This window comes from Tupaia chinensis, unplaced genomic scaffold (assembly GCF_000334495.1).
Source record: "Tupaia chinensis unplaced genomic scaffold, TupChi_1.0 Scaffold000511_1, whole genome shotgun sequence".
Taxonomy (NCBI): Eukaryota; Metazoa; Chordata; class Mammalia; order Scandentia; family Tupaiidae; genus Tupaia; species Tupaia belangeri.
The window spans coordinates 1,775,577-1,788,925 of NW_006160024.1; the positions used below are offsets into that span (position 1 = coordinate 1,775,577).

At 41.4% G+C, this 13,349-nt stretch overlaps 1 protein-coding gene across 1 annotated transcript in view; it reads left to right on the plus strand.

Annotated features, from left to right (window-relative positions):
• Window positions 1-13,349, plus strand: part of MERTK (MER proto-oncogene, tyrosine kinase) — a 140,833-nt gene that overhangs the window by 56,290 nt on the left and 71,194 nt on the right. Inside the window, exons 5-6 of the mRNA XM_006156649.2 lie at window positions 5,605-5,691; window positions 8,723-8,838. Coding sequence (XP_006156711.1) covers window positions 5,605-5,691; window positions 8,723-8,838 — 203 coding nt within the window. The remainder of the gene's footprint in view (window positions 1-5,604; window positions 5,692-8,722; window positions 8,839-13,349) is intronic.

Sequence of the window (13,349 nt, forward strand, 5' to 3'; positions counted from 1 at the left end):
CGCGGTTCAAGTCCCAAACCCAGCAGCTTGAAAATGATGCTAAATGCAAGTGCACGTGCTCCCAATCCCCAGAGCAGACTGGCTGCATGGCCACATCCCCTGGGGGGTGGTTTCTCACTTTTCCTCTCTCTCTGGTGAGCGCTTACACCCTATAGCGAAAACTAAAAATAAATAAATAAATAAATAAAGTAAAGCACCGAAATATGAAAGTCCGTGTCAGAAGCTTGACAGTGAATCCTGAAAGGCGGAGCACAGGTTCCAGATGGTGCCGTACAGTGGTCAGTGTGGTGCTCCTCATACTGCATGCGTCTTCCTTCCTAAAACCAGTGCCCACGGTTCAGCTGCTGCACCAGTTCCTTCCTATCTCCTATTTTCCCTTTTCTTTCTCTTCCACTTAAACAAAGAAAAAAGACATATCTTTGCCCTACCTGGAATCACTATGGGACATCAGTTCTGAAAGGCGTTAGTCTCAAGATTCCTTTACAGTCTTAAAGATGATTGAAAACCAAAGAGTTTTGTTTATGTGGTTTACATCTTGCTATATTTCCTGAATTAGAAATTAAGACTGAAAACTTAAAACCCAGGCCTACGCAGGGCCGTAGTCCATTGGCTGATAGAGGTATGACATCATCACATGTCACACAGCTTCCAGAAAAATCCTTCTAGAAAATTCCATCATACATTCCTGAGCTAGCTAGAGTGAAAAAGGCAAATATTATTATAATGAAAATGGTTTTTGCTTTGAGAACTCCTGAAAGGAGATCTAGAATCCACAGGAGGCTCTGGACCACACTTTGAGAACAACCGCTGTGGCATGTTATCTTGGGAGTAAGAAATATCCAGATACCACATACACAGGAAATTCCAAATTGTGTCCAGCAAAGAGATGCCATCCAATAAAATTATATTTATGTTCAATATTTACTTATGTTGCTTCAGTCAGTTGTATCCTAATAATAAATATAATTTATTCAGAAGAACATGTTTTACACTTCCATGTGTATGTGTATTTTTGTTGCCAACAAGTGGCATGCAGTGATTAATCAAAAACTATCAAATACACACTGTATGCCATTAGGATAAAATTCTTGGGTAGAGGTGGGGAAATAGAAGAGTCATGATGAGGGTGCCGGCAGGTGGTGCGGTGGTTAAGGGCGCTGATTCCCTCATGGCTGACCACAATCCCTTCTCCTCCATTCTCTCTTGGGATCTTGGGCACACATGCACACGTGCCTGGCATGAGTTTAAGCCATCGGGCCAGGGACTCAAACCACAGTTGACTACATGGGAGTAGAGCGACGTAGTCATTACCCCAACTGCTGGCCCCTGACCCACTTTTTTGACACTTTAAGTTGTCAAAAGGGTGTTTTGTTTTGTTTGTTTGTTTTTTAATTTTTGCAAGAAGGCTTGTGCACTCAGTGAAGAAAGAAAGGAGAGTTAGAAAATATCCCCAATGGAGAGTGGGCATGCCACAATCCCTTTTCCTCTATTTCTTCCTTCTGGGCACACACACACACACACACGCAGTGTGTTTCTCGAGCGACCAGGTCCAGGACAGAAACCATAAAGTTGACCATTTGGAATTCAGCTGCTTTAAACACTGTGCCACAAACTGGTGCATTCAAGAGGATTTAATTAAACAATCCGATTTAGAATTTTCTTCCAGTCTGAAGGCTGTATTCCTATTCCTAGAAGATTAAAATGCACTGAAGTATCTGACACATTCAAGGCCTAATAATATTTTGAAGAAATGAAAGGTCACCGTAGAATCAGGACAGAGCTGCATCAGTTTGTTTTTCTCTGGTCAGGCTGTGTCTAGTCAAGAAAACTCAAACAGGCCATCAGGTGGCGTGGTGGTTGAGGCACTGGATTCCCACATGGCTAATTGCCATTCCAGTCCCAGACCAGGTGGCTTGAAACTCACGCCAGGCACATGTGGGTGTGTGCCCAAGCTTCCAGGAGGAAAATGACGGAAAAGGGATTGCGGTGTTGCCATCTGCCTTGGGGGGGGGGTGTGATATCTCACTTTCCCTCTCACTGACTGTCTCTGTCTCAACAGCTACCATAAGGTACTTTATAGCAAAAAATCTGGAAAAAAAAAAAAAGACAGGAAGGAAGGAAGGAAGGAAGGAAGGAAGAATTCAGACATCTTTCTATCTGGAAGAAAAATCTCAAAAACCTACCAGCACTGATTTTGGGGGAGGGGACGGTTCACATTTAACTCCTCAGAAGACTAACATAAGTGGGATCAGAAACATGCAGTTTTCTTATGACTTCTACCACATGCGATCCTCTGCCATGTAGTGGCCACCCGGCCCCAGCCTCGGGGCCCCGATCACTCAGGTGCCCACCACAGAACGGCCTTTCTGTGGCTGCTGGCCACTGCACATCTCTCCACAATTTTTTTCCCCTTTCATTTGTCGATTATTTAATTACTCCATTAGTGATAAGCTTTGAATTTGAAAATACCAGATGGAAATTTCCTATAGAAGTAGACAGACAGGAAAAAGCAAAATAAACTTTTCTAATAAGGTAGTGTATTTTCAGCAATTTGACCTCTTTTTTTCTAGTCATGATATTACTGTGTGCCAGCGATATAGAAGTTTCCAGATTCAGCTAAATAGTATCTATGACGGGATGTCAAAGAGTTTGTGAAGGGCCAACTCCATGGTCTGGTGGTTAAGACAGCCAGATCCCACATGGCAGGCACTGCAGTTCAAGCCCTGGACCTGGAAGCTTGAAAAACACACTAGGTGTGTGTGCCCAAAATCTTGGAAGAAGGGCTGGAGGAGAAAGGATGATATCTCCTCACGGGAGATGCTTTCTCGTCTCTGGTGAGCACACATGCCCGCTAGCAAAACAAAACAAAACAAACAAACAAACAAACAAAAGAAACAAAAAAACCCCCCAAACATTTGTATTATAATGGAATTAAGGGATGAATTCATTTTTGTCCAAAAACATTTTGAAATCCATGCATAGTGGCTTTTTTTTATGTATGTAATATACATTTCCCATGAATATTTTTGAAGATTCCTTATATACCCATACTTTAAAAAATAATCTATTTAGTTTTAGAATAGTTTTTGATTTATAGAAAAACTGTGACAATAGAGAATTTCTAAAACCCCATCTCCACTTTCTCCTGTTATTTCTTTTAAGTTTTTAAAAAATGTTCTGAGAGAGAGAGAGAAAGGCAAAGTACTACAGTCCACCCCCAGCTTCAGCCAGCCCAGATCACGTGAGTGCCCGTGGCGTGGAAGGGGAGCCCTCAGGATGTGAACCCAAGACCCTCCCATGTAGGGCCAGTTGCATTACTAACCATTCGGCTCCTCCATCCACTATTACTAATATTTTACGTTAGCGTGGTACATCTGTTACAGTCTCTGAACCAATACTGATCTTATTAACTAAAGTCCATACTTTATTCAGATTTTCTTAAGTTCCCTGGTGCCCTTTTCCTGTCCCGGGATCTCACCCAGCATACCCAGTTATGCTTAGCCATCTGTGTGTCCTTGGGCTCCTCTTGGTTATGACCATTTCTTTTTTTTTCTTTTTTTTTTTTTTAAGAATTACTTATTTAATTTCATTTATTTATTCTTTTTTTTTTTTAATTTGACCAGAGAGAGACAGAGACAGAGAGAGAGAAAGTGAGAAAGCAAGCCACCAGGTCCAGGATTTGAACCATGGTCGGCCATGTGGGAGTGTCTAGCGCCTTAACCACCACGCCACCTGCTAATCCCAGTTATGACCATTTCTTACACTTCCCTAGTTTTTACTGACCTTGATAGTTTTGAGGATTACTGGCCAGGTGTTTTGTAGAATGCTCTACCATTTGGATCAGTGTCATCTTTTCCCATGATTAGACTGGGATGATAAGTTTTGTGGGAAGAAGGGCCATGAGTGGAGGGGCCATTTTCATCGCATCAAAGTCAGGGTACCCTCTACGAACATGACTTACCTCTATTGGTGTGAACCTTGGTCATCTGGCCAAGATAGTGTTTACCACTTTCTCCTCCCGAAAGCTTTTCTTTTTCCCTTTTTTTCATGCTGTGCTTTTTGGAAGAAAATTACCATGTACAGCCCTGAGGAATGGGGAGTATGCTCCGTCTTCTGGAATTAGAGTATCCACATAAATATCTGGAATTCTAATGCATGGGAGAATTGTCCATTTGTCCCTTATTGGCCTAGTCATTTATTTACATCAGTTATCAATACAGATCATGGATATTTATTTTTTTACTTTGGGTTGTAATCCAATGCTTTTTTATTTTCTTGCTCACTCGCTCCAGCTTTGGTCATCGGAAACTCTTTCAGTTGGCTCTTCTGTCTGCATCGTGTGTGTGTGTGTGTGTGTGTGTGTGTGTGTGTGTGTTTTACTGTATCTTGATATATTACACTCCAGGCTTGTCTTTTCTGTCTCTGTCCCAGGCTGTGAATCAGCCATTTGTCTAAGGAGCCCTGTGCTATTGGAGGATGATATTAGAAACCAAGGTCTGGGTAACCTCTCTTCCTTACTATTTAAAATGAGTGAATCAAGTATTTTTTTTCCCTAAGATGTCTTTGGACCTCTGAAATGAATTTTTCTTCACTTAACACTAGTATTTTCTCTTTGAGTATAAATGCCCTGCATTTATATAATGAATTGACCAGTGTTTACTATTAAGCAAGGATTCATCACAGCAGGCCATCTGAATTCTTTAAACGGTGGCTTTTATCCTGGTCTATCTGGTATCTGAAATGTCTGTAACATACTGACAGAGTATGGTGGGAGCTAGGCAGCAGGGTATCAGGAAGGCCTCAGCGCTCACTCTTATTTGGTATTCCCAACTGTGCCCATACCTCTTTGCAGGAATTTAAGTCTCTCTGATGCTCCTTTTATTTTTTTAAGGTTTTTGTTGTTGTTGTTGTTTTCTTTTTGCCATAGGGTGTACATACTCACCAGAGGGACAGACAGACAGACAGAGAAAGTAAGAGAGAAAGTGAGAATTCACCCCCAGAAAGATAGCCATGTCACAGTCCCTTCTGGGGTTTTGGGCACACACATACATGCACTCAGCATGATTTTCAAGCCGCCAGGTCTGGGACTCAAACCACAGTTGGCCATGTGGGCGTCACCGTGCCACCTGCTGCCTCCCCACCCTCTCCATGGTGCTTTATTACTTAAGGTTCTACCATTGAGATTTCGAATGAATGAAAACAGCAGCCTTTTTCGAGGGGAGAAGAGAGAAATATATGCAGATTAAATCACTGTTAGAAAAAAGTAACTGAGCAATATTTTTCAAAAATTTTAAATTCCACATTGTTCTTATCATTCCTATATTATTGCATTATGGAAAAATGAATTCTACAGAGTTGTTCACTGATATAAGCTTATTTATAAATTAATAAATGCAACAGCTGCCTTTTAAGGGCCTAGGCTGCCTTGCTGTTGCTTAGGATTTATTCCAGGTTTGTTTTGCTGTAGGAAGCACACCTTTTAAATTAACTGCATTTATAGCTTGAAGCTATGGCAAAAGAAAAAGAAGTCTATTAAACCGTAGGATTCTGGTGAACCCAGCCTGTTTCTCTGCTGCTGATCTCACCGGTCTCCTTCCACTCCAGGTCTGACCGAGACAGCAGTCTTCAGCTGTGAGGCCCACAATGACAAAGGGCTGACGGTCTCCAAAGGCGTGCAGATCAACATCAAAGGTAAGCTGCAGGCCAGGTCTCTGTGTGTTCTGGGAGCTGGCGGGAGGCGGCGTGAGCTCTGCATCCAGATTTCCAGGCTCAAGTGCTACCTCTCTCACTGACTTTCACTGTGACCTTGGACAACTCCCTTCACCTCTGAAACCTTTGGTTTCAGTGTTCACCTCTGAAAAATGAGGATAATTACCAAGTCTACCTGTTGTTGAGGCTGAATGGTTTACTACAAGAAAAAGCACTCACTACAGTGGCTGGCTGGCGCCTCAGTCTTTAAAAAACATTAGCGAATTTAATTCTGTTTAGTCAAAGAAGTAAAGGAGTTCAAATGTTTACCCTTGATCATGTCAGCTCCTGTTTTTATTTTCCCTCTTCCACCTTGAACTAATCTCCATGAAGAGTCCTGAGGGTAGGGCTAGCTTGTCACATTGCTCTAGGGCTGGGCTCTGAACTTTCCAGGCCAGCTACTGACTCAGGAAGAGAGAAGTCCCCGTCAGTCTTCTGCAGGGTCCCAAGGCTCCTGTCCCTCTTTCTCCTTTTTCCACTTCCTTTGAACTGGGGTTTCATGATGGCTGAGCTTGCTTGGAAATGAATTATCATAAGTGGACTAAAGGCACATGTTTGGGATCCCCCAGTCTAGTGCAGACATTCCATCCCAGTCTGTCTACCTTGTTCTCCCCTGTTGTGATAAAAGGTATCAAAACTTGAAAGAAAAGGAAAACCTGCATTTAAATACTGCCTGTCTTTATTTACGTATTTTTTTTTAAGAGAGAGAGATTTTTTACTATATAGGGCATATGTGCTTGTCAAGAGATAAATAAAGAGAGACAGAAAGGGAGAAAGTGAGAAATCACCCTCCAGGGGGATGGCCATGCCTCAATCTCTTCTCCTCCATTCTCCTCTCAGGATTTTGGGCATGCACGCTCAAGTGCCCAGCATGAGTTTCAACCCTCCAGGACTAGGACTCAAACTGTAATCAGCCATGTGGGAGTCCAGCCTTAACCACTATGCTACCTGCTGGCTCCAATACTTTTTATCTCTTTTCAAATAATTTTCCTTACTTTCTCATAGAATTCAAGTAAATTTGATATTTTACTATTTTATCTTAATTTAAATATTAAAAAGCAAATATTGGGTTCCTATTCATTTCATCTTATCCTTAGAGAAACAATGTGTAAGAAAAAAAACATATTTAATAATGAATTAAAAGTAGGGGCCTAGGGGCCAGCAGGTGGTGTGGTGTTTGAGGTGCTGGACTCCCACATGGCTGACCATGGTTCAAGTGCTGGACCTGGTGGCTTGCTTTCTCATTCTCCCAGCATCTTCTATCTCTCTCTGGTCAAAATTGAAGAATAATGATAATAATATTAATACAATGAAAAATAAATAAATATGTTTGAAAAAGTTGAGTCTATACTGAAGGTGATTCAAGGCTACAAAAAAGTTATACTCAAAATATGATGCTGATTTTAGTTTCAGGAAACCCACTGAATGAAGGCTATGAAAGGACATTGCCTAAAAGTTCATTGGAATAATAAAGAAATGAGCAAACTGAAAGCTATTACTAGAGGAAGTGTATAACTTCCTTCCTTTGTTACAAATCGCATTATTACCATTTTCAAAAGTTATGTCGAGAATTTCAGAAATTCATGAGTGGGTGTAAATTTATAAAGACATTTTTATAAAGTGTAAATTTCTTAAAATTTAAAAATGTACAAAATGAGAAGCACTTCTCAAATTTTATGCTTCATACAGTATGTTAGTTAAGATTTAAAAAAAACATAAATCCTATTTCCAAAACTTAAGTTTTTGACTTTGATTTATTCTGAAATTTATGTCAAAACAGCTGAGACTCCTTTTTTCTAATATGTTGTTATTTTGATGTTTGTGGTCAAAATTTTTTTAAGAATTATTTTGTTAAATTTTTTATTTTTTTTATTAATTTATTTTAATTTGACCAGAGAGACACGGAGAAAAAGAGAGAGAAGGGGAAAGTGAGAAAACCAGCCACCAGGTCCAGGACTTGAATCATGGTTGGCCATGTGGAAGTGTCCAGCGCCTTAACCACCATGCCACCTGCTGGTCCCCTGTGGTCAAATCTTGATCTAGAAAGGCAGAATTTTTTTTTTTTTAAGAAGTTTTTGCTATAGGGCGCGTGCGCTCACCGCACAGACAGAGAGAGACGGAGAGACAGAAAGTAAGAAATCACCCCTTGGGGGATGGCCATATGACAGTCCCCTCTCTTTCATTCTCCTCTGGGGATTTTGGGCATGAATGCATGTGTGCCCTGTGTTCTGCATAATCCAGAGGGGAGTGAGTTAGATAACATGCTGATTCTTCCCTCCTTGTCATACTGTGCGTCTACTAGTAAAAGCAGCAACTCCCGAACGTGGTGTCCAGAGCACTCTTAAAGGCATCCAGCTTACCTTTGCCACACCTCATGCCCATTCCGACATCACCTCCACCACTACCCTGCCCCAGGCCTCATTCGTGTGCTACCTCATTTATTCCCCACCACAGCTCCATAGAGCAGCGCTGTTACTATCCCGTCTATAGAAGTGGGAACTGCGTTTACAGAGGGCAGAGAACTGTGCCAGGGCCACATGGCTTTTTAAGTGGTAAACTAGACTCCCCAGTCCCTGCTGCTGGTGCACAGGTCCATCTGTTGCTCATCCCTTGCAATAGGTCTCAGTGTCCTGTTAGGGGACACAAGCTCTACGGTCAGGCAGACTCAAGTTTAAGTCTTTTTTTCTATTGCTAATAATCTCTCTGTGACCTTGGGCAAGGTTTTAACTTCTCTCATCCTCGGTTTCCTCATAGACACATGAGGACTCTAAGACTACCTATCTAACAGTGTTCCAGGGAGGCTAGTCTTCAGGCTAGGTTGCCCAGGCATAGGGTGTCTACTCTAGAAAGCGTGTGTTTCCTTTTGCTCATCTCAAGAAACGAAGTAAGCTTGGTATTCGTGCACCTGTTCGGATGCCATGACGTCCTGTGCTTTATAATGTGCTTGAATGTACGCGTCTTTGTTTTGACGTAGCCCTTCCCGCCCCGCCTGCTGAAGTCAGTGTCCACAGCAGAACCGCACACAGCATCCTGATCTCCTGGGTCCCAGGTTTTGATGGATATTCTCCATTCAGGAATTGCAGCATTCAGGTAAGCCTCCGGGTTGAAGAGGGAAGTCATCGCTGGGTGCCCTGTGGGTCCACCTGACTTTTCTTTCTTCCAAGGATGGGTGCTGAGGCATGTCTCCACCTGTGTTCACAATCCCCTCATCTCCCGCCAGTGTCCACTGTGCATGTGCCCTTCGAGTGCCCTGTTCTGGCATGCTGCTTCCTTCCTGTGTGAGTTCTAGGCCCAACCAGAAGAGAGATGTGTTTCCAGTGTGTCATGAGACCAGGGAGAATTAATTTTTGTTATTGTTGTTTATTTAAGTTTATTTATTTCCTCTATTAGTGAGAAAAACAGAGTGAGGAAAGAGAGAGGGACAGAGGCCCTCAATATGTTCCTCACATATGATCCTCCCCAGTCTCAGTCAGTCCTGGATCATGGACAGTGCTGGTGGGCACCTTGCGTGCTTAAGAAGGTCCTAGGACATGAACCCAGGAACTTTTCCACATGAGTCTAGTCGTATTATCACAACACCACCTCCTGGTCCCAGGAGAATTCGTTCTTTTTTGGAGAGGTTTTTGCTATAGTTTTTTGCTCACTGGAAAGACAGAGAGAGACAAAGAGACAGAAAGCGAGAAATCACCCCCCCCCCAGGGAGATGGCCACGCCTCAATCTCTTCTCCATTCTCCTCTCGGGATCTTGGGCACACACATACATGGTGTGAGTTTAAGCCACCAGGTCCAGGACTGGAACCATATTTGACTAAGTGGGAGTCCAGTGACATAGCCATTATACCATCTGCTGGTCCTGAGAATTCATTCTTAAGATATGAAAGCAGTCCCTAAATGAGGGCTGGTCGTGTGGACTATGGCTCCTCCAGGGGCAGTGGCCATGTAGGACAGATGGACCAGAACAAGATGGGTCCCCTACATTATTAAATGTAGCACCTAAGCTAGCATCTGCCAGGAAGACCTGAGGATGACAAGTATTAGAGTCTTCAGACATTTTTTAACTACCTAAAATTGGTGTGAAATATTTCCATAATAAATATGGGTCGGTTGTCTTAACAAAATACTTTGCCTGATGTGAGTTCAGTTCTTCAGTGTTCATTTAATTAAAATAGAAACAGAGGCACAGACACTGCCATCTACAGAGCATCCACAATGGGCTGGAGACTTTGCAGATATTACCTTACTTAAAGCACACCACCACATCAGTGGGCCAGCAGGCCGTGTGGTGATTAAGGTGCTGGTCTCCCACATGGCGGACTTTGGTTCACGTCCCAGACCAACCTGGTGGCTTGCTTTCCCACTTTTCCTCTCTCTCTCTGTGTCCCTGTGGTAAGCACATGTGCCCCCTAGCAAACTAAAAATTGGAGCTCACAGATGACATGGTGATTGGGGTGCTGAACTCCCACAGGGGTGACCGTTGTTCAAGTCCCAGACCTGGTGGCCTGGCCCAAAATCCCAAGAGGAGAATGGAGGAAAAGGGATTGCAGTGTGCCCATCCGCCACCCAGAAAATGGTTTCTCACTTTCTCTCTCTCTGGCAAGCGCCCTCTAGCAAAAATCTCTCTTAAAAAAATAAAATTAACAATAATAATAAATTTTTAAAATTAAAAAAAAAGAAAAACACTGGCAAAGTAGGCTCCTGATGTTCACACAGCTTATGAGGGGCAGAAGCGGAATTAAGACCAGGAAGGCCTAATGCTAAAAGCAGAGCTCAGAACCATCTGCTCTGTGGTCCTAAGAGCACCATTGTTTGTGGGAGTGGGTTACTGAACATACAGATTTATCTGCGGAAAACATGAAGCCCTTCTGCCCTTATCATACAGTTGGGTCAGGTTGTTCTTGGTTTTCTGCACATCTGGCCTTATTAATTCAGAACAAGTTAATCTGCCACAGACCAATGATGCCAACTCAGCTTAGAGAAGTGACTTCCAAAGAATTTTGTGTTGACAACCAGATGTTTTGAAAATACCACGTGGAATGAATTTCTCCATTCCTATTGCCTCCCACTCTTATCTAACAGCTGTTCCTTCTCTAAAGGGTAAAAACATGTATTATCTCCAAAATAGCTTCCTCCCTCACCCTACCACCCCCAGTCTTGCTTAATTCTTGCCCAACTTTATCTGTAAACCTCCCAAGTACTAGTAAGTGTTAGGAATTCTTTCTGTGTCTACAATTCCTCACTAGAGAGATCCTTTTATTTTTTTTCTTAATGCCTTTATTGAGACACTTTAAATACCGTAATAGTTACCTATTGACAGTATTCTATTCACTGGTTTTTAGTATATTCACAGTTTTGCAACATTCACCACTGCCTAAGTGTGTGCATATCCATAAGAGATACTAGTCTAAAGTTTCCTTTTTTTATTTTATAATTTCTGTTTTCCATTTAATTGTTGTACATCTTTATGGTGTACAGTATAGTTTTTCAAAGGATGCATGTAGTACATGATGATCAAATCAATAATATTACCATATACATTATTTTTAACCAAAAAAACCCTTACATTATGATGTGTACCTTCATTTTTTGTTGTTGTTGTTCTACTAGCTTTTTAAAATTATTTACTTTGTTTTTTATTTATTCATTCATTTATTTTTTAAATTGACCAGAGAGAGACAGAGGGTGAGAGAGAGAGGAAGTGAGAAAGCAAGCCACCAGATTCAGGACTCAAACCCTGGTTGGCCATGTGGGAGTGTCCAGTGCCTTAACCACCACGCCATCTGCTGGTCCCTCTACTAGTTTTTTTCTTCTGATAGCTTTTTCTACCTTTGAGTCATTATAATGTGAATACTGGCCTTAAAAATTAGGAACTATTCTCTACCTATTACTTGAAAGAGTTTTTTTGTTGCTGTTGTTTTTTTTTTTTCAAAAGAGATTTTTGCTGTATGGCATGTGTGCTCACAGGAGAGTCAGAGAGACAGAAAGTGAGAAATCACCCCCCGGCATGAACGACCATACCACAGTCACTTCTCCATTTTCTCTCAGAATTTTGGGCATGCATGCACACATGCCTGGCGTGAGTTTCAAACCTCTGGGTCCAGGACTGGAACTGCAGTCAATTACATAGGAATCCAGCCATGTAATCATTTTGCCATCTGCTGGTCCCAACTTTGAAGAGTTTTAAAAGACTGATACTAATTTTTCTATAAATATTTAGTAGAATTCACCACTAGCATCTGGTCCTTGGCTTCCTTTTTTTCCAAAGAATTATTTTATTTAACTTACTTTATTTCTCCCTTCCTTTCTTTCTTTTCTTTCCTTCCTTTCCTTCTTTCTTTCTTCTTTTAAAAATTATTTTATTTATTCATTCATTTATTTTAATTGGACCAGAGAGAGTCACAGAGAGAGAGACAGAGGGAAAGTGAAAAAGCAAGCCACCAGGTCTGGGACTTGAACCATAGTTGGCCATGTGGGAGTGTCCAGTGCCTTAACCACCATGCCACTTGCTGGTCCTCTTTCTTTCTTTCTTTCAGTAGACCAGAGAGTGACAGAGCAAGTGAGAGAAAGAGCGCATACAAGATAGAGAGAGAGGGAGAGAGCAAGCTGCCAGGTCCCATGACTTGAATTATGGTTGGCCATGTGGGAGTCCAGTGCCCTTAACCACCACGCCACCACCGGCCCCTGGTCCTGGGCTTTATTTGTGGGAAGTTTTTGAATACTACCTCAATCTATTTACTTAATATAGTCTGTGTGGATTTTCTGTTTCTTCTTGAGTCAGTTTTGGTAGTTCATGTGTTTGAGGAATTTTATCATTTCATCTAAGGCGTCTAATTTATTGGTACATAATTGTTCATCATATTTCACATTACTTCTTTCAATTTCTTTGAGGTTAGTAGTAATGACCCCTCTTTTGTCCCTGAATTTAGTGATTTGAGACTTCTCTCTTATTTTCTTGGTCAGTCCCATCAAAGGTTTGTCAATTTTACTGATCTTTTGGAAGAACCAACTTTTGGTTTTGTAAATTTTTCCTATACTTTTTCTGTTCTCTGTTTTAGTCATATAAACCTTAGTCTTTTATTTCCTTTTCGACTGTTCAGAGATTATATTTAGTCTGATTTCAATCCTTTTACATTTATTTATTTATTTGTTTATTTATTTATTCTAACCAACTGAGTTTTATTTGCTGTATAAACCAAACCACCTAACATCTTTCAGGTGAAAAAATACTAAATTTGAATAAAGATACTACAAAATGAATTAGAGCCCAATAAAAATTAGCTTTGGGGAGGGAACGTAATTCTACTCAATTAAGGCAAACATGTTTATAGACCACAGATTCATTTATTTTTAACACCCATCATGTCATGAATTCATAGGGAATAGTTCCAGTAGCTCAGGCTCCTTTCCATTGGTTCTCACAAAGTGTGCTTCTCTTGGTGGAGCAGGCTGGCACTTTAGTTGAACCCAGGTCCCTTTCTCTTTGGCTTCTTTCTTTTTCTGGTCATTTTCCTTCACACGTTTTAGGAAGCTATCTCTCCTCTTAGAATGTTTAATATGCTCAATACGCACATTGATTCTCTTGGCAAGAATCTTGCCCTTAACTT